At 49.9% G+C, this 20,117-nt stretch overlaps 8 protein-coding genes across 8 annotated transcripts; 4 read left to right on the forward strand and 4 right to left on the reverse strand.

Moving 5' to 3' along the window:
* Window positions 1–95: 95 nt before the first annotated feature.
* On the reverse strand, window positions 96–1,034 carry EI90DRAFT_2905771 (supernatant protein factor, C-terminal domain-containing protein; the record flags this gene model as incomplete). The annotated part of the gene is made up of 7 exons (XM_039054220.1): window positions 96–125; window positions 181–216; window positions 283–449; window positions 503–540; window positions 596–735; window positions 791–844; window positions 903–1,034. 7 exons carry the CDS (start codon window positions 1,032–1,034, stop codon window positions 96–98), a joined length of 597 nt encoding a protein of 198 aa, XP_038922261.1.
* A 102-nt stretch (window positions 1,035–1,136) lies between these two features.
* Window positions 1,137–2,495, forward strand: EI90DRAFT_3033533 (maintenance of mitochondrial structure and function-domain-containing protein). Its single transcript, XM_039058466.1, has 7 exons — window positions 1,137–1,179; window positions 1,228–1,264; window positions 1,325–1,364; window positions 1,423–1,613; window positions 1,681–1,762; window positions 1,814–2,158; window positions 2,214–2,495. The coding sequence occupies exons 4-7, from the start codon at window positions 1,423–1,425 to the stop codon at window positions 2,400–2,402; spliced, it is 807 nt and encodes a 268-aa protein (XP_038922262.1). The 5' UTR covers window positions 1,137–1,179; window positions 1,228–1,264; window positions 1,325–1,364; the 3' UTR covers window positions 2,403–2,495.
* EI90DRAFT_3033536 (uncharacterized protein) lies at window positions 2,295–3,993 on the reverse strand. Its single transcript, XM_039058467.1, has 8 exons — window positions 3,553–3,993; window positions 3,440–3,501; window positions 3,342–3,385; window positions 3,110–3,275; window positions 2,983–3,049; window positions 2,737–2,925; window positions 2,393–2,683; window positions 2,295–2,334 (listed from the first exon to the last, which is right to left on the reverse strand). Exons 1-7 carry the CDS (start codon window positions 3,906–3,908, stop codon window positions 2,545–2,547), a joined length of 1,023 nt encoding a protein of 340 aa, XP_038922263.1. The 5' UTR covers window positions 3,909–3,993; the 3' UTR covers window positions 2,295–2,334; window positions 2,393–2,544.
* A 998-nt stretch (window positions 3,994–4,991) lies between these two features.
* On the reverse strand, window positions 4,992–5,370 carry EI90DRAFT_2872920 (uncharacterized protein; the record flags this gene model as incomplete). Its single annotated transcript, XM_039053863.1, has 2 exons — window positions 4,992–5,126; window positions 5,194–5,370. Coding segments are annotated over 2 exons (312 nt in total), but the record flags the coding sequence as incomplete, so codon positions are not given.
* A 1,847-nt stretch (window positions 5,371–7,217) lies between these two features.
* On the forward strand, window positions 7,218–8,454 carry EI90DRAFT_2965666 (uncharacterized protein). The gene is made up of 2 exons (XM_039055536.1): window positions 7,218–7,479; window positions 7,540–8,454. Exons 1-2 carry the CDS (start codon window positions 7,263–7,265, stop codon window positions 8,298–8,300), a joined length of 978 nt encoding a protein of 325 aa, XP_038922265.1. The 5' UTR covers window positions 7,218–7,262; the 3' UTR covers window positions 8,301–8,454.
* A 218-nt stretch (window positions 8,455–8,672) lies between these two features.
* On the reverse strand, window positions 8,673–13,260 carry EI90DRAFT_3143703 (uncharacterized protein; the record flags this gene model as incomplete). The annotated part of the gene is made up of 11 exons (XM_039065045.1): window positions 8,673–8,715; window positions 8,772–8,862; window positions 8,918–8,993; window positions 9,045–9,119; window positions 9,176–9,344; window positions 9,401–10,216; window positions 10,270–10,309; window positions 10,361–10,577; window positions 10,635–12,688; window positions 12,740–13,109; window positions 13,165–13,260. 11 exons carry the CDS (start codon window positions 13,258–13,260, stop codon window positions 8,673–8,675), a joined length of 4,047 nt encoding a protein of 1,348 aa, XP_038922266.1.
* A 590-nt stretch (window positions 13,261–13,850) lies between these two features.
* EI90DRAFT_3033544 (uncharacterized protein) lies at window positions 13,851–15,538 on the forward strand. Its single transcript, XM_039058468.1, has 6 exons — window positions 13,851–14,069; window positions 14,123–14,187; window positions 14,237–14,261; window positions 14,312–14,394; window positions 14,451–14,508; window positions 14,566–15,538. The coding sequence occupies exons 1-6, from the start codon at window positions 13,959–13,961 to the stop codon at window positions 15,373–15,375; spliced, it is 1,152 nt and encodes a 383-aa protein (XP_038922267.1). The 5' UTR covers window positions 13,851–13,958; the 3' UTR covers window positions 15,376–15,538.
* A 1,543-nt stretch (window positions 15,539–17,081) lies between these two features.
* Window positions 17,082–19,234, forward strand: EI90DRAFT_1722420 (kinase-like domain-containing protein). Its single transcript, XM_039052069.1, has 7 exons — window positions 17,082–17,409; window positions 17,466–17,833; window positions 17,884–18,069; window positions 18,124–18,198; window positions 18,247–18,444; window positions 18,503–19,030; window positions 19,086–19,234. Exons 1-7 carry the CDS (start codon window positions 17,259–17,261, stop codon window positions 19,149–19,151), a joined length of 1,572 nt encoding a protein of 523 aa, XP_038922268.1. The 5' UTR covers window positions 17,082–17,258; the 3' UTR covers window positions 19,152–19,234.
* Window positions 19,235–20,117: the final 883 nt, after the last annotated feature.

Here is a 20,117-nt window from a genome sequence, read left to right on the forward strand (position 1 = left end):
GTTTCTCGTGTAAACCGACATCCAGTGATTTAGGCATCCTCCCCAATATATATACCGCATCGATATCATGACCAGTGAATAATATTACGATGCGACTAGTAATTGCGTTTTACTTCAAAGAAGGACTGATGCGACGTCAGACGTTGACAATCGAGTTTTAATCTACTTGAGTTAACTCACCTGTAAATAGTAAATTTGCCACCCGCAGACGCAAAACTTCACATGGTTGAAAGTAGCAACACCATCAACGTCTGTTGTATTGAGATTGAGCTAAGGCCTTACCAAAATGACAGCCTGGAATATGCTCCACCACACTACGCGCGCATTCGTTGATTCAGCTGTATCGCGGTGCCGTCGTTCCCGGATGACAATGTATTCCTGTTCATCCTTAACTGCTTGAAGCCCCACGGCAAGGTCTCGGACTTCTCGCTCGATTGGCGCAATCGTCCCTGGATCCACGAAGGGATTACCGTTGATATAGGCACTTATTCATGAAACCCACCATCGTCCGGAACATAGATGACACCATGTACGTTAAAACTAAAGGAGGTCAACCCATTGGCATACATCAGGCAAAAATACAGCTGGCGCGCACCTGACAACTTTGTCTTGAAGCGTACTCATCTCATTTGAGAAGCAGTATGTATATCTTCCATCAGTTTCCGCAGTGATAGATACTGTTCCTGTCGATGACTTGAAGTCTTTCTGTATAGCGACGTCGAGCGGGTCACCTAACTGGCCTCATCTGTGAGTGTGCTGAGTAGTGGCGAAACTTTATTCATGAGCGAACCCAGAAGTCAATGTCCAGATGTCCTCCTGCACCGACTTGATATGTGACAGTCATCTTTTGCCATTGAGTGAGTGTCCACGACAAAAGTTCAGGCTGAAATGGAGTAACGCACTTTGTCATTCACGTGAAGATCCTCAAAGAAGCATTCTTTCTGCGCCGCCTTCACATCAATCATATGCCCCAGGACGAGTGATATCCAGAATGTAAGACATAAGAAAAAGTGTATTCGCCTGTCCAAGGACATGATTTGGCTACGTTGAAGTCTCGACGGAGACTTCCGTCGTACAGCCACACAAGATCTCGAACGCGTCAGCGACATCGACAGCGCACGATGAGCAGCAACTTAGAAAGATTAGTGCAGGCACAGGCCACCAGACTGCAAGGTGCTGGTAAATTGTTCGCATGACCAATTACATCCTCTGCTCACCTTTGTATAGGACCCGGAGCTCAGACGGATGCACCAAAACCCGATAAGTTTGTCGCTAGCCTTACCCATCGAGAATTCCCTACCTAACCCGGATCGTCATTTCCTAGTGGAGAAGTGATTTCAATATCGTCCCTGGCACTTCTAAAGGTATTTATCTAGGCGTCCCTTGGAGTATGTAGATTTTTAAGCGTTGTCATACATCCAGATGTTGAAGCACGGTCGTGCTGGAGTACCCATGGAGGTTATGGGACTTATGCTTGGAGAATACATTGACGAATGGACCACTCATGTTGTGGACGTTTTTGCGATGCCTCAGTCAGGAACGACTGTAACTGTCGAGTCGGTGGATCACGTCTTCCAGATGAATATGGTGGAGATGTTGAAGCAGACAGGACGGTATGTTCGGGTTGCTCTTTGCCACATCGTTTACTTGGGATTGATTCAGTCCCACGGGATATCTTAGTCCAGAAATGGTCGTTGGGTGGTACCATTCCCATCCAGGTTTCGGGTGTTGGCTGTCGAGTGTCGACATCAACACTCAACAAGTATGTTGCTCGCCCTAGTTGTATATCTGTCAAGTACTCAGCACGTGTTAGTCCTTCGAGTCTCTCCAATCCCGTTCAGTTGCCGTCGTCATTGATCCCATCCAATCAGTGAAAGGGAAGGTCGTGATTGACGCCTTCCGCCTCATCAATCCTCACTCAGTTGTTCTCGGGCAGGAGCCTCGGCAAACAACTTCAAATATCGGTCACATCAACAAACCTAGCATTCAGGCCCTCATTCACGGGCTAAATAGGCACTACTACTCCATTGCAGTCACATATCGCAAGACGGAGCTTGAGCAAGCTATGCTTATGAACCTACATAAGCGAAATTGGACGGAGGGGCTGAAGTTGAATGATTTCAACATGCACAAAGACACTAATGGGAAGGCGATTAAAGTACGACTGCCTCACCACATTTCATCGCTAGTCACTCAACCTCCCAATTCCCTAGAACATGCTGACTCTGTCTGAAGCGTACCACAAGTCTGTCGAGGAAGAAGCCACTTTAACACCAGAACAGCTGAAAACCCGCCATGTGGGTAAGCAAGATCCAAAACGACACTTGGAGGAGGCTGTAGAGAAAGCGATGGGTGACCAAGTGGTCCAGACACTGGGAACAATGCTACTTGCCGAGCTGTAGATAATCCCACTATTGTTGGAGGTTGCTATTTAATCAGAGTTGATACAGTATTCGTCAAGAATTACACTAATCTGGGAATAATGTAGGTGTGCGAGGTACAAAGAGACATAGGAGTGAGCAAAGCAAATACCGTCCCTGGAGGTCATTCTGGTTCTCGTTCCCCATCACCATCTGCATCACTGCCTTTCTCATCTGCTTGCATCGCTTGACGAACTTGCTCCTCATCTTCCTCGTCATCTATCTGAGGGGCAAAGGCAACTCGCAATCGTTCGATCATTGCCCTAGAACCAATCACTCCGGTAAAGAAACCCTATACACATGATCAATCACTAACCTATACCAATCAGCGTCCTGACCATTGCGCTCTGCTTCAGCGGTTGCGTGCTGCAACTTGATCAGCTCATTCAGCCATATCGACCGCCAATTAGGGCTCCCTTCTTCATCCACTTCCGGGCACAAAGCAAGCTCGATATTCTCCCCTGTGGTTGGGAAACGTATCTGAATCTGAGCATTTGGATCGAAACTACGCGCCATTCATACTTCAGAGGGCAGTAGAGCGACGGATAATCAAGGGACTCACGTGAAGGACGGGTACACTACGCGACCATAGGGAATATTGCTTGCGCCTTCTGGGAATGGGACTGTTCCTATGTGATTGTCATGTTAGCATTGCGACACTTCAGGACACTCGAAGGGAACCCTCGGACCGTCAAGGGGCGACTCGCGTGCCCTTTTCTTGCGGGAACGATGTGATCCAGAGCGAGGATCAACGTTGTCATTGACAGTCCAGTAAGCACCTTTCCCTCTGTCTGTTAGAGGCCGCGGAACTTTCTGGAAAGAGGGATTGAGGGATAGGTTGTGGCGGATGGAGTTCTACGTCATTAGTAAGGGAAAGGCATCAATTGGGAAATAAGCCCATGAACTAATGGGGCAGCGTACCTTCCACCCTGTTGGGGCAGTCTTGAACCAAGGAAAGCGTTCCTCTGCGAAAGAGGTTTAAATCCATGGAAGTAGCATTGAGCAGCATAAACGGATACCGATCGCTGCATAGATATCCTCCAGAAGCATCTTGCGCTCAGGCGATCCTTTAATAGCATATCTGAAGTGATGGGGTAAACAGGGATCAGTCGCGTGTAGAACTAGCAGATACCTGATTAGTGTTGAATATGGATAAAAAGGTTTCATGCCCTCAGGACTATCACGCAGAGCAGCAAGTCCTAATTCTGCCGAAGGATCGTTAGGTGCCTCGAAAGAATCATTGCCATTCTGTGATCCACTATCTCTTTCATCGTTGTAACTGTTATGGACAACAGCAGTTCCACCAGAAGTTCTCTTCGGCAGTGACTGTTTCCCTTTCGACGGGGCCGGTGCCGCCTTCTTCCCTTTCGCCTTGCTGGATGAGGAGGGCTGGATGGGAGAGGGTGAATCGTCTTCGCTCTCAGGCTCCAGCTGTGCTGCAACCTTGGCGCTCTTCTTGGGCGTCCTGGAACTTCTTCTAGAAATCATAGGGGCCAGGATAGTTTCGCCTGAGCCAGGAATAGATTTAAGCGCCTCCTCGGTTTGTTTCCCTAAGTTTTGCTCTGTTGTCGTGGTCGGGTGTTTGTTCCAAAAACACCCAAATACAAATCTTCGGATTCAATAGACTGGATCCAAATTTGGATTCAAAGCAATGGAAGTATCCTTCACGGACATTGTAAGCCAAAAAAATATCCCGCGAGAGATACTGGGAGTGATATGGGCTTGGAAAGGCGTTGTAAACGAACCGACGCGAGCCGTCCATAAGAGATACAATAAACTGAAACGGACAGTAGTTGTAAATAAAGTGGACCAAATTATAAGCAAGTACGACAGATGCCCTGAGATAATGCATGCATAAAGTAACTGCGCAACAATGAAATCTCGACAAATCTCAACAAATCACCTGCCTCCAGCCGGTGGAGGACCAGGATATTCATAGGGCACGTAGCGGCTCTGGCGATTCAAAGGAGCAGGCCTGGATTTCCCTGGCCCATCTGACATTGTGGTATCAGAGGGCGTGGGGGAGTCACGCGAGGTTCCGTCACTGGGGGTACCACCACGGACGCTGGACGTGTGAAGTGAAGTCATTGCTCCGTGTTGAAACGCCGTAGCGCCACCAAGGCGCGCGAAATGGGAGATTGGGATGTTGGCTGACGTCGAGGCGGAAGCAGAGACCAAAACAGGTGATCTCGCAAAGGGTGTTGAAGCGGATGCTCCAGGAGATTCTCTGGTACTGTGCTGAGAAGAGCCTTCCATCGAATCTTCAGCCCTCCTCTTTGCAGCGGCCGCCGCTTTGCGAATCTCGATAAGGTCGTCGAGACCCCTGGCAATAAGACTTGCTTCACCATCCATGGATGGAGTCGGTGGCTGACCCGACCCTGGAACGGATATCGGGGAGAGAGTAGCATTAGGCGGGGTGCCTTGAAGCGCAGAAGGCACCGTGGTCATTGTTCCGTCGGTGGACTCGGGGGCGGCCTGCATTGAAGCCGTCTCGGACTCTTCTTCTTCTTCAACATCCATGCTTTCATCTTCCTCGTTCTGTTCCACAACTGCCTTCTTTCCTTTCTTTGTTCGATTGCGAGGTCGAACTTTGCCTTCGCCCTGGCTGGGGTCAAATGACCAATACGCGCCTTTTCCAGGCTCCGTGACCGGTCGGTTGACCTTGACGAAGCATTTGCCGAGTGAAAGCGTGTGGCGAACAGAGTTCTTAGCCCAGCCGTATGGAATCAATGACCTTTCCTGCAAAGATTTGTGGCAGACAGCGGGTACTCACTCTCCAACCCTTATCAGTATTATTCTTGAACCAAGGGAACCGGTTCTCCATGGTCTCGTATATTTCTCCTAATGTGAGTTTCTTGCGAGGGCTGCCGAGAATAGCAAATCGCAAAATCGTAGTATAAGGATAAGGAGGTTTGTCTTGAGATGTAGGGGGTTCAAACAGTGAGTTTAGATCTCCTGAGTTGACACCTTCGATCAAAGGTCCATCTGATTTTTCTGGCTTTTGGGGATCCCTTGGTTGGGGATTGCGGCCCCAAGCGCTCTTCGGATAATACGAATCAGGGCTCGGACGCCATCCAGGTGGCATCTTTGGGTTGAACGGTCCATCTTGGCCCTGGGTGGAGGATGCACGTGACGTAACAAACGCGTCCGTTGTCGCTGGCGGAGATGGGAACGATGGCTGGTGCGTTCCCGGACCAGCTGCATTGAAGCCCGGAGGAAGGGAAGTACCAGTCGCTTCAGCCAAAGCTGCTGCAGCACGGCCACTCGCTGAATTGAGCCCGAAAATGTGTCAGAACTGGTGGGGATGTATCAATACTTGAAAATGCGCACGAAGCTCAGTTTTCTGTTCGATGAAGGTAGCAGGTTTCCCATAGAGCGGAAAACTTATAGGGGGATCAGCCCAAGGATCGTCTAGATAAGGGGTGTAAGGGGCACCCGGGCGCAAGCCGTTGCGAAGAATGACATTCTGTGTAACACTGTGGCTGTCTGTGGACATCGATTTATGCAGACGGATTTTGCCACACGGCCTGCGTGTAAATAGATGGTGTAAGATAGGGGTGGAAAGCCTCGGACTTGATCGGAGAGGGGTTAGAATTCTGCTGGTGGGGGGCTGAGGAGGGGTCCTGGGCGATCCTTAAGATGTTCTCGCTTTCGACGAAGGGGGGAGATTTGGGAGTACAAAGGCTGCAAAACCCTCAACCCTTATACATCAGATAAACAATGTTCATTGGCTGCAACGTGAATATCGTTTGCGATGAAAGTCTGACACCATCGGGACCAACCGATGCAGCGGCAGGTTCCGCGTGCTAGTTTCAATGTGAATTGAGTACCCAGGTTGCTAGACTTAACGCAAAAATCTGCGGTCTGTTCATGGACGAGTTTGGCCGCCGGGAAGGTGTTGTGGAGGTGCGGTGGCGTTGCACGGAGTTTTCGTTTGTGTGAGTCATCTCTGCGGGTGTTGCCGAATTGCACAAACAAAGGTCGGTGCTCGGCACGCCCATGGAACGCTCTAGAATCCGCCAGTGACACAGTCAAAGAACCAATGTACGGTGCTCTCATGCGCGCATCTCTTGAGGTTTGAGCGAGCGAAGATAGTAGCATAGCTCAGCGGCATCAGGTCTTGCTGAGAACAAGCCATCGAGCTGGACCGAAAGTGGGCTACACAAGAGTGCATTGAATAGCTTCTCTAAAGGGACGAAGTCGGTTGATGTTTTGGTACGATTCCTAGGCAAGATACCAGCCTCTATAGAGACAATGCCTACGCGACACCGCGTGCTACGGTGCGTCGGAGATGGTCTATTGTGCATAGGGAGCCCAATTGCGGGGATTACGCCGAGAACGTGGGGATAAAATGCACAGAAATCAACTGTGCCCACGAGCTTGGCTGATCGATAGCAAAGTTAGCGTGTGGACGCAATCGATCTCAGATGCACTGCGTCTATGGATAAAGCACGGCTCTATGAGCCGTCCGAGTGTGTATTTGGAGCAGAAAGGGCGTGTTTGGGGTGTTCCCGCCACTTTATGTATGACTCTTAAGTGGCGATAAACCACCAGGGTATGCCATGCCATCATCATGATTAGCGGCAATTGCCAGACATAAACAAAGCATCGCCACTGGTGTCACGACAGACATCAGAGTAAATACAAGGAGTAGAGCTAGAATCAGTGATGGTGAAGTGTCCATGAAAGGGTACATCCTATAAATCCTGACTCCCATTGTTTGGTGGAAGCTGCGGGACGTTGGCGCGGCATTAATATTAATATATGTTAGTGAAACAGCACACACGTGCCCCGGAAGTTGCCTCACAGAATTTCACTTGGGTTGACATTTTGTTCATCAGGATGTCGACGCGAGGGAGGTCACCTTCGCCTCGTGGCCGCAGCAGTTCTGATGTTGAAATGCGCAATGCATCGCATTCACCAGAACCTAGGGGGAAATTTGGGTCCAGGGTAGTCGTTGTCTCCAACCTGACGAAGAATGTGTTGGCGACGCATCTGAAAAGCATATTTGGATTCTACGGTGACATACGCAAAGTCGATTTACCTACATACAAAAAAAGTGGGTTTTTGCCTGTTGCTGTTGTTTTTATACCATCTTATTGATGTGTTTAATGCTCAGCGGGTCAAAACCGGGGCAAAGCTGCCCTTGAATTCGTCGAGTCCGCCGCGGCGGAGAAGGCTGCTTCACATATGGATGGTGGCCAGATCGATGGCGCTACCGTAGAAGTCCAGCTCTCTGATCTCCCTCTTCCACCATCTCGCTCACCTTCTAGGTCCAGATCACCAATCCGCAGAAGGCCGAGAAGATCATTCTCACCAAGAAACGTTCGCCGCAGTGCGAGGTCTTATTCTCGCTCTCGCTCTCGTTCTCGCTCACATTCGCCTCCTCGACGAGGATATGGATATCGCACTACTGAATCATACAGAGGTCGTCCGCGAGGCGGCATGGCGCCCCGCGCTTACGGCGATCGTCGTGGTGGAGGCTATCGTCGCTCCTCCCGCTCTCGGAGCCCTCTACCCCGTCGGACATACCCACGAAGACGTTCTCCGAGTTACGAGAGAGGCGGACGTAGACGATCTTATACTCCTCGTTCTCTCTCTCGTTCCCGTTCTTTTTCTCGTTCTCGTTCTCGGTCATATTCCCGAAGACGCTCATTTTCTCGCTCTCGCTCACCACGATCTAGGTCGCCTTCGCGCCGAAGTTACTCTTACTCCCGCAGTCGCAGCCGGAGCAGAAGCCGCACTCCTAGTCATTCTAGATCTATGTCCCGTTCACGGTCACGTTCGATGTCGCGTTCTCCTTCACGGAGTATAACTCGAAGTAAGAGTCGATCGCGTAGCCCAAATATGTCAATTAGTAGTAACGGTGGCCGTCGATAAGCACCTGAGTCCCGACCCTCGCTTGGGGCCAAAACTTTTCAAACCTATTCTATTTGTTCTTGATGTATGCATTCAATTACGTCTTCGTAAACAACTCATGAGCTGGCCAGCGCGGCAAATGCTCCGATATGAAATAGTAAAAATGCATTTGGGGAAACAGAGCCGAAGCGTTAAGAGATTGACTGGCATCTCTTTAAACTGACCAAATATGCGAGACAACATCATTCACATCGAGTCCTCAACGATCATGAAGATAGCCATAAATCACAAGACCTCATGATGTTATGGAGAGCGAGGAGCCACAATAGAGGGTGGGCGACGTGGTTCCTAGAGGAAGCGGCTTGCGACAGCGTGGCCCGAATGACATCGCACTCACAAGTCACTCAAGGTGGACTCATCATCTGCAGAAAACGGACTGAAATCGCCAGTCACTGACGGTTCACGGGGGAAACAAAATTGTTGAAAACTTACGTGTATTCATAATCGGGTCTCCTAACTGCGTTCGACATCCACTCCTCGTCAGCATCCTCTAAGGCATAACCTGGGCCACCGGCAAATGATACTGTAGAAAGGAGACGAGTCATAAACCCGATGTAGAAAAATAAGTAAATACGCACGCAAGACGGGAAGAAGAACCAGTCCGTGTACAGCACCCAGGAGAATAAGAGAGAGCCACATTCTGAAAAAATATGTCTGCCGAAAAACTCAGTTAGCTGGACTTGGTGGACGTGCAACCTAACTTACTTCAAGTAATTTAGATCTTGTAAACGCCAATACAGAGATGCCGATTAATTTGGTGAAGGTGATACCAGAAAGGACCTGACCAACATGTAGCGTGAGCACGCAGAACACGCATACGATAGGATCCTACGAACTGAAGGTCCAACTTCAACTAAAGACGTAAAAACTCGTTCATCCCTCTCTTTTCTCTCAGCGTCATCCATCTCTGTGGTGGTACTCATGTATCCGCGCGCTATATGACTGCAGAACTCCACTGCAATACCCAACGATATCTCCAAATTCACCAAGCTAATGGCGTTGAGGCTAGATAGCCTCGAGGTGAGCATAAACAATGGAAAGTGCTCGTTCCGCCAGCTCACCTTATACCCCATACACCCATTACCCCCATAACATCCAAGATAGTTAGACCAACTACTCCTGTTACAATCGTTCCTGTGCGCCAAGAACCCAGGAGGACTGAGGTAAGCAGGAGGACTGAAGCTAGGCCCAATCCCAAGATCTCTTGCGTGATAGAGATGATGTACAAGTATTGCTCAAAGAACACGTAGAAAATCGAATATGGGAAGACTTTGGAGCCCGTCTCTGCCGAGAGATCACCGGCGATGCGACGAGCGGCCACGAAAGCATTGATATAGTCACCTTGGTTGCGTAATGAAGTGTGATACGTTCTAAAATGAGACGCAATGACCGTGCCTCTCTCGTCCACAGATATAGCTGCACCGTAGGACTGTTCCCCTCCAAGGCCGCATTCATCGGTCGGAGAATCGAGCCAGTGTGCGAGGTATTTATAAAACTCCCAACCTTCTGGCATCCCATCCATGGTCACATTCCACGGTGGTAACTTCCCTGCAAGACATGGCTGGCATAATTTCTCTGGCTCCCTTGATGTACAGAACACGGAGGGGTCGCTCTTCCTGACACGACAGCAGCTGTCGAGACTAGGATCCAGCCACTTGAGAAAATCATCAATCCATATTGCAGGTGGTTGCGAGATGAACGAGGATTCAGGACGTTTCCTTTCAGCTTCCAGGGTGTTGGCTACGGAGAACTCATCGCAAGTTGTGAATTTTCCGCATATTGATCGCTGAGCAGAACGAGTGCTCGCGTTTAAGGATTCGGCTACAAAATAGACAGGAGGTCCAACATCAAGGTAACTCTCCACTGCCTTAAAATAGCTGAATAGGTGTTTGAGTGCTTGAGTGTACCGTCGTTCTAAATTGATGCTTACTCAAGGAGGTAAGAGTCCGAAGGCAATGCCAGCTTCTGATCTGATACAATTATGAGCATATGTAGACAACGCAACACAGCCTCGCACGCACCCAGACCTAGTTCAATGTTCTGTAAGGATATAGTAGAGAAGATTGCGAGGCCACTGAAGATGGCGATGACGATGCCTTTGACTGTTGGATGAAGGATGAAAGGTGCGTAAGTTCGACGAAAGAATCGAACCAAAGCACCACCGGGGCCCTTTGAGTGGTCCGGAAGCGTAATCCTTGCAGGAATCTTGACACATGGAAAGCAATCTACACGCCCATTCTGCATTCCTCGTGATTACGCCACCAATATCTGGAAGGGTGATGGCAATGTGCTCACCTCAGTTCGTCGGAGGTCCAAAGCCAAGGAGCTAACGAAGAGAGTGACTTGCATGACAGCATTCAGGAATACGCTCAACGCCGCATACAGAGCGAAGTTGCGAACAGCAGGCATTGGTACCAACGCCCCGAGAGCAAAAGTCAAGGTTTGAGTTCCGGAACTAATGAAAATAGACGGCCCAACTTTGGCAACGCATCTTGCAACTCTCTCTTCGACCGCCAAGTAGATGGATCCCGAATCCAGGTCGTCGGAATCTTGTTCATTAGCATAACGTTGGGAGGGAGACAAGGGGGTCGCGGTCGTTGCACTCGGTGAATGAGAGGATGCGTTGAGACCATGAAGAGAATTTTGGCGCTCAAGTTCGGCAACCAAAAGGAAAACATTGTCAACGCCAACAGCCAGAACTAGGAATGGGATGACTTCAGCGATAATCAACGTGACTTTGACCCCGAAGTAGGACCAAATCCCAATCGAACATGCAATGGACAGCAGAACTAGTATCAAACCAAACAAGCCCAACGCCACTTTGGATTCAACAAAGACATGCCGCAGGAAGCTGTAACCTCCACGAGAGGAGGCGATACTTGTAGCATTCGCACCAGAAGTACCCCTGCCGGGAAAGCACCACTTTTTAATAAAGAATGTGCCGGACTTGTGGTCACCGCCTTCTCCTCGGCCGAGTGTCAAGGAAACATACAGGAACATCGCAAGATAGGATAGAACTGCAACCCTAATATCTGTGTTTGTGCTCCTGTTCAGTTCTCCCTCCAGCGAAATGCCAGTGCTGAAGGATATCTCCAACCCAAAATCGCGGGAGGCTGTCCTTGACAAGGACAACAGGTAACTAAGCAGTTCTTCCTCCCACTCTTCTGCCTTTGCTTTGACGGTGGTATTTAGAGAGTCAGCGACCACGTACGTAACGATTAACGATTCCGCATCCAGCCACTGGGATGAGCCGTTCCGGGCCGGAACAGCGCCTAATACGTATTCTGGTTGTAAAGGTTGTCCATATTCTGGCATACAGCTTGCCGGTTGTCGAGCACAAGTCCGGATCTTGTCCGACCAGTCGTCCTTGTCGAGGCTTCCGCCTAGCCACGCAGTGACAGATTGAACAACACAGATGCCACCAGGTCCTGCAGGCTTGAAGCATACATCTTGAAAGGCGAGATTAGATTTTGGTGACCGTAGCGACCGAATTTCATCCTCGACGTCAAACAGCCACTGAAGTGATTTGAAAGATAGGACGGGCCGCTTCTGCAAGAGAGGAATGTTCGATGCAACAGGTGCAACAGGTGACCGATGTTCCAGAATGGGCAAAGCGGCGGTGGTAATGAAAAGTTGTTCTACTCGGTATAACGGGCCGAAGTGCTTATCGAAGATATCCTTCTGGGCTCTGCTGTCAGAATTAGGGGCAACCCAGAGTCTGACTGGATCGTTTTCAACCTTGAAGAACTTCCACCCAACATTCGCAACAGTGACGAAGAGTAGGGAAAGAATGAAGATTAGGGTAGGATTATTCGCGCATAACCATCCCAATCGGTAGAAAAACCGTCGAAGAATGGTGTTAAGATAGTATTGCCGAGGCTGCAAGCCTTCTTGATCCAAAAGCGACGCCCCTCTTCCCAGACTATGTCTCGAATCCGACACCGTATCATCGTGCCGAGTGGCTAAGGACGACGCCCCGATCAGTCCGGAAGGTGTTTCATGGCTGCGAGCGAGGCGCACCGCACGGCCAAAACCGTAACCCCCAACAAAACCAATTAAGCCAATAGCATATGTTAGGAGGAGCAGGAAGCTTAGGCAAGGGAGAGGACCGATATGGCAAGAAGGGTGGGAACCCGGAGGGGGGATAGTTGGAAGGACAGGACAGATTGACGGACAATCAGTGCAGGAACAGTGATTGGATAGATTCTCGTCAGCACAAGAGCGCGGACGCGGGTTATATTCGCTATATCCTCCGAAAGTCCGGTTGGGAAAATCGATTTGAAAGGGGCTGCCCAAGCCTGGACGGACATCGCCCATGTATTTGAGAAACTCGGGATACGTTTTAGCACCTACTCATGGTGTTCATCGAGCACATAGATTTGGGAAATCAACACAGTTACCTCCTCCAATAAAATCCATTGCGTAACCATTGGTTGCACTAAACTTGACCTCTTTGCAACTGTCGTAGAAACCTTGACCCATGCCATTCCCGACGAAAAACTCAACGCTTTTGACAGCTTGTTGGTTGGTATTGCTCAATTGAGTGGATGAAACGTTCAAAAATGTGCCTTGACGATGTGAACAAGTGAAGGCGCAGAAGAAATCGCGGAAATTGTTTCGACAGGCCGGACAAGAGCCGATCAACGGTTCCACTTGTTGGAAGTTGGCAGAAAGTGTCCCCACCTGCTCCAAGGTACAGCACACGGGGACGTCTGTGTAAGAGCTTCCGCACGTAGCCACCAGCGTCTCTCTGAAGTTAGCCGAGTCGGGCTGTAATTATGAACTCAGCGAAAGCCTCATTTGGATTCATTCGGAATTTAGCCACCATCTCTGCTGGGCCATCATAGGGGCATGGGAGGAGTTGCCCGCCCCACCCCACCGAGCCGCAAGTCCCTCTCATGGCGCATTTTCCTGAGGACATGGTTGCGTCCTGTGAGACAGCTCAACGACCTCTCGTTTGTGGTGCCTCCAACGTGCGATAATAAATTTCGTGTGACTTGTTCAGGAACCGCCCGTTTCCAAAACTCTTTCGGCAAAGGTGATCCCTAGATACACAGTTTAGGCTTGAGGACGCACAAAGTCGTGTGAATATTGGCCGGATTTAAATAATTAATAAATTTGAAAACAGGAAAGGCACGTGATCCAAATCCCGACAACGCCAGTTAGCGCTGGGAATAATTGAAATGCAACGGAATGATGAATCTGAACGGCTCAGGCGTGCTGTCAAAGGCGAGGAGTCAGCGTAACTAAACATAACCCCCATGCTCACTATCGCGTGTTTGGACAGAAAACAAGCTCTTCCTCGTCAGGCGAATAGCAACAAGAATAGAGGATGTTCGCAATGTGGATCCTGAGGGTAGCCGGTGGACCTCTCTAGCATGGGCAGCGATATGCGCTCATGAGGAAATCTTCAATTATCTCCTCGACCTGGGTCATGATGATGACGAGCTCAGTCGGGTATGTTTTCCGATCTCGCCCGCGAAGCAACGCCTCACGTTTTGCTAGGATATAGAAAACAATACGATACTAATCTTGCTGGCAGGGAGCTCCTCTGTTTTACAGAATACCAACCATGTCCCCTCCTCCCGCGATGAAGACGTCGAAGGCGCGACATTGCGGATGGCAACGGCATACCTCAGTCGCTACCCGGATTTGATTGACTGGTCCAACGTCAAGGGAAAAACAGCTCTTCACGTTGCCTCCCTGAAAGGGAACGAGGGATTTGTTCGTGTATGAAATTTCCATTGACAATTCGCTGTATTGTTGCTCATAGCCAGTCTCAGATGCTGTGTGACCATGGAGCTGATTTCGACCTCCCGGATGAAGAAGGAAACACACCCCTTCATTTGTAGGCGCATTTTTTGATATCTGTGTCCGTGATTTATCTTTGCTATTAGCGCAAGCGCGTGGGGTCATGTCTCGGTATGGTTCAAGTATTTTTGGTGGACTTCGCTGTTTCATTCTGTTCCTAGATTGTCCAGCTACTGATTGAACGCGGCTGTCAATTCGTCATCAAGAACAATTATGGCTTTACAGCGTCTGATTATGCCTTCTCGTAGAGTATTCTTCTACCTTTCACCACACACTGACCGATTGCGTTCCGGGATTTAGTAACAACACGATGAACGTTCTGCAGGACACAGCTCGGTCCCAGTTTGAAAGTAACAAGGTAATGCATCGCGTTCCACCTGTGTGATGCCTTCCAATCTCAGGGTTGATCCCACAGCGCGCCCGGAGAAACATTTATGCACAAGCTGCAAGCCGAGGAAGTGAACTCCAGAAACGCTATGAGCAAATGTACGGCGGCTCTATCCCACGGATCCCAAGTTCAACTCGGTTACGAAGTGGGTCAGGAGCAAGCGTCCCAGATCCTGTGACCGACTTGGATGGTTCAGGTACATCATACGACTCGACAAAGCATTCGGCATCGAATCACCCTTATCAACCTTTAACCTCTTCCACAATGTCACATGCTTCATCATCTGCGGTCCCACCTCTCCCTCCGAAAGATAGATCTCCAATGCGTCCCCAGCATTCTGCTGCTGCCCACAGCGACACTCCTAAAGTTCTTAAGTCTCAAAGAATTTCCCCCTCCCGTTCTCTCCAACAGCTTTCATCCTCTGGCACCGATAATTCTTCTGAGGGGCCCCCATCTTCTCGTCGACAGCAATCGATTGATCTCGCATTGTCACCAGTCGCATCAAAGGTCCGTCAACGAGACGCAGATGCGATTGCTCAGTATCTTTCACGAACCCGTACAACCTCAATAGAATCTGGATCTCTCGTAGCCCCTAGTACAAATGGCTCTTCCTCAATGTCTGTACGTTCGAAAAGCCCCGACGGGGAAGCGAGTTACGGTTTCCGTTCTACGCTACGACCATCTACATCTGCCTCGGTTCTCCGATCTCTCAGCGAGACGTCCCCTTCGAAACATCCCAGTGAACAGTCAAATATGCAACATCGTTATCGATCAACTACTTTTGGTTCCCTGCCCGAAACTACGGAAGAAATCAAACTCAGTGGTCCCGGCCGATGAGAAAAGACAGAACTTCGTGGCGCAACTTGTGGTCCCGCAATCGTACCACCCTTTGGAGGGGTATAGTGCGACATATCAATTGCTACACCTTTGCTCCTCACTTTTGGGTATGTTTCTTTCCTCCATGCTGCGTTCGACACTCTGGTTCGGTTTACATCTGCGATCTGTAACCATATATGCATTCGTGTGGTTCGTCATAAGCAGCGCAAACGTGGTACTTATCTCTGTACGGACTCCGTGGGTCTTAAACGGGTGTCTCGGAAAACATGTGAATGCAAACCATCTTAAGGATTCTTCGTCACGTTTGCGGAAAAACTGGTCTTACCTGAAACAGGTTGTGTCGCCCGGTAACTGGAGTTTCGCCAACAATGGCAGCCACCCATGGACTTCGAGCAGTGTGCTCCCATTCCATTCTAGCTTGCTACGGGAAAGCAGCTCTGAGGAGTTCCCCAGGTCGAACAAGTTAAGACTCCGGACTTTGAAGAGTACCATATGCCGTGCCTTGCAGCTCCTCAAGATGTGGCAGAACTTCCTTTTCTGCACGCGCTGTCTCAATACACGCAAAGTTTCTAAGTGTCGAGAACCGGCCAGTTGACTTCCGGTACAATATCTGGTTGAGGTTGGGTGCCTAGACCGACGGCGTACCCGATCGAGGAAAGATACGAAAATAAAAGGAGTGATGTTGCTCGATTTGCAAGCAGTGCTGCTTGCCACTGGGTCTCCCGGGACAACTAAAGCGCCTCGCAACTGCTTGGCCAATCATAATTCCTACGACAGCATGGATCTTGTGCCGACGGGAATGAACTCCATATGGAGTCATCCAGAAGTGGCCAACGGCAAGATTTCTTCCGCAGTGAAAGAGAAAGATCTTTGTACATTTAGCCCTCAGTGCAGAAGGTGTTTTCAACCAGGAATGCCCTGCCTTTCCTCCAAGGGAATGTGGAACGTTCCTCTTTGTAAGTAATAGCCAACTCAGCTTGAGTTGCAATACTTGGGGATCGATCAAGCCCCGCAGGTGCTTTCCCCGTGTCAGTGCGGTCATTGGCTGACAAGTGTCAGGCATTGTATGGGGTATCCGGGACGAAACAATAAGCACCGATCTGAATTCCGTGTTGCTTCCTGAGCTAACAAGTCCAAATTGAATACGCGCGAGTGTCCCATGGGGGGACCATTCCCACGCAGTACAGCCATGCACCTTCGTACAGTTCGTTCCCACGGAAAAAAATCTGACCCTCTCTGGAAACAAAAGTCTCGCCGTTAGACAGGAATGCGAATTCACAATGATCCGGACATAGAGGTTGACGAGCACATGGATGGAAGGATTGTTCCTGATGGCTTGGACGTGGTTCACGGCAGCCTTCAGGCAACCTAAACCTGTGCTGAAGAAGCCAAGGCTTGACGACACTGCCCTGCTCCCCTCATCTAGTTTTGACCAGGAGCTTGGCCGTGGGATGCGCGCGCACCTCAGTACACATGTCTGACGGAGATCCAATCCCGGGCTAGGTCAGTGTAACGCGTGACCGGTGCCAGCACAAGTATTCATTTGGAAGGCAGCGGACCATGAATAAGGGGACACAGCCTCCCATGTCGTCAATGCTGTACCGCCATTGCCAAGCTGCACAACACGCGCTTCGCCTTCGCCCCTAGTCTTTCGTTAACTGTCGCTGAGCGCTTTGCCCTATCAAGTCTACTCCACGACAAGGCATTCCATTTTTCAGAGCCCTATCAGGTTTGTGTCTTGACTCTTGAGCTCATTGTGCACGGAAACCCAACCGAACTAAGCGCCGACACAACGCACTTCCCTTTTTATGGGTCTGGTCTCATAATACCCACTGTAGAACGTCCCACTTCTCCCTGCGGTGAGACAAGCTGATCGAAGGATAATGTCGGATCCAGTGCCCATCGTGAGGACACGACTGGCATCGCCGCGCATCGACCCATTCGGAGCGCCTTCCCGTGATGATGATGACGCACTGCTTTCTACCTCATTATCGTCCTCTGCGCATCTGTCTTGGTACGACTCATGCAATGGCGGTACGTCGATGTGTCGTGGTACCGCACTTTCCCTCCGACTAACATCAACGCATCAGGATTGCACAACTTCCTTAAGGCTACCGGATCGTCGCCCTCTGGGAAATCAACGTCTTCCAGCAAGGTGTATTATGGTCATGCAGCCGGGAGATTACATTCACTCCCCACCACCCCTTCCACGACCAGCCCTCCTTCAGGAATGGTCCTTGATATGGTGCCTCCGAACTTACCCAAGTTCCATAGTGCAGCAGAGGACCTCACCGAGAGGATCGAATCACACCAAGCCATTGCTCAGGGTGGTTATTCCCAAGTGTGGAGGGGCTTGTGGAGAAAATTTGAGGGCGAATTAATTGACGTGGCCATTAAACGTTTACATGCAATGGATGCCACCTGGACACCCGAAGAACAGCAGAGGAAAGCTTTAAAGGTAAGTGTTTCGTTCAGCCGCCTGCGTTGCACTTGCTGACGTCCCGGTAGCGTTTGCTCCGCGAAATGAAGGTTTGGAGGTCCCTCGAGCATCCCAATGTGGCTCCATTCTATGGTTATATGTGGGAAGAGATAATAGTTGGCACCTTCACTGCCAGCATCGTCACCCGGCACTACAAAAATGGGCACGTGTACAACTATCTCAAGAACCAACGCGATGCGGATCGTATGCTGCTGGTGAGTACTTCGAGGAACAGTCTAGGACCCAATACTTAAATCATGTGATTACAGTGTCATGATGTCGCCAACGGTGTCGCACACCTACATTCCCGACTTCATCCGGTAGTGCATGGGGACCTCAAAGCTGTAAATTGCCGCTTTTGCCACAAAATGCTTTGCTGATTCAATTTCCAGTATAACATTCTGGTGGATGATAATGGACGTGCCGTCCTTTGCGATTTTGGCTTGTCACAGATGCTCGACAATTCTGCCAGCGGCTTCACGTCGTCTGTCATCGGAGGAACAACAAGGTATCTTGCACCGGAACTCACACGTGGCGACGCTCGGACCACTGCAAGTGATATGTACTCATTTGCCTGTGTTTGCATGGAGGTTCGTTCTAATATCACTACTCGATTCATGCTACTAATTCACCATCTTGCGCCTTCAGATTTTGCATGAAGAGATACCTTACAATGACATCAAGTACGACACTCCAGTGACCCGGGCGATCGATGAAGGCATTCTCCCCTATGATCTACTCCCTCTTGTGTATTCCGCCAATCCTGACTCAAACATGCCATCGTATCGAGAGCCAAAATCACGACTCCCAGCCAGCCTGATCGGGCTTTTTCACGGCTGCTGGGAAAGGGATCCTCATGACCGTCCGGGTATCAAATATGCGATCACTCGTCTACCCCCTGTCGCAGCCGAAGCAGCCGATGCGGAACAGACTGATGGAGGTTTCGACGTTGACGAAAGCGACTTTGAGGATGCTCTCACCCGGGCCACAACTTCAGTCACAGGTGACGCATCCTTCTCGAATTGGGAAAGTCAGGAGGTGACGCCCCGAGGGCATGGGCGATTGGAATTGAATGAGCCTGAAAGAATAAGCAAGCCCATGACTAGGACAGATGACTTGCCAGCCCCAGGTTCTTCAAACCCAGGACCCGCGTATCAGGATGATTCTGCCGCTCATGTATGTCCCCAGAAATAACACAATCCCCAGCAATTATTGACGGTCTGTCATGCAGCGTACCTTTGACACGTTCAAAATCTATGGGTTCTTCAAATCAGCCAAGGACAGGATCACCAAATGAGAATGCCGTGGCCAACTTGTGTGGGGCCACCAGTTTATCCAGACCTGATCATTGTCTCCGGGCCTCTTTCCGTAAAATATCACGGATTTCTAACGTCGTTTTCTCCTGCTTGTTGTACTCACAAATGGACCTTAGCCATGTTTAATATAGGACACAGAACAACGAATGGACAAGACAGCAATTTCTTCATTTTCCATTACATGCTGGAGCAGCCCCGTGCGTCGCCTAAGTGTACTCATGGGGAAGAATCAAGATTATCATCTGAACAATCATTCCGAAGTTGCTCTTCTGACTAGCTTGACTTCCCACTGCTATGGTAGAAAGCATTGACACAAAAGATATACTCGGCATGGTCCCTACCACTAAACGGAAGGGGGTCCCACACGAGGGAGACCATAGTCCCGACGGCCGACAGGAAGAGCTTCAACGATCATACTACCGCTCATTGGGACGCTGTGCGCAAGAATCATGCTTCCCCAATACAACGGAACGGCGCCTGGCCTAAAAGACTGTTGCAGCCAGGGTCCGATTTAAATGATATCGTGGTGCATCTTTCTGAGTGTCCTAATCAGGGATCATCAGTGGATACACCATGCCCACATCTCATAACGGTGGCTCCCTCAGCGACGACAGTGTGTGCCAAGGCCTTCTCCACGAGTATCCTGTACATACTCATGGGGTAGGTGCTGAGGTCTTCGAATGGACCAGGCTACAAGCCGTTGGGCGAGCTGGGACGTCCGTTGGACTCGTGCTGCCGTACGAGTTTGGTAGTGTGAGAACAGAGTGAAGTGCAGAGATTCGTTTGGGCTCGTCTGTAGAGGGTGGAACCGAGTCCAGATGCTGATGTGGCTGAATAAGACATCGTTTGTCCCTTCGTCAGTCTCATTGATATCGTTCGAGCCCTTAAAAGCGACCTTCACCTCTCGAGCAGGTATTGGGTGTGTCGAAACGTTGGTGAACGGCGAA

Source organism: Cantharellus anzutake, assembly GCF_015039405.1.
Source record: "Cantharellus anzutake strain C23 chromosome Unknown EI90scaffold_4, whole genome shotgun sequence".
Taxonomy (NCBI): Eukaryota; Fungi; Basidiomycota; class Agaricomycetes; order Cantharellales; family Hydnaceae; genus Cantharellus; species Cantharellus anzutake.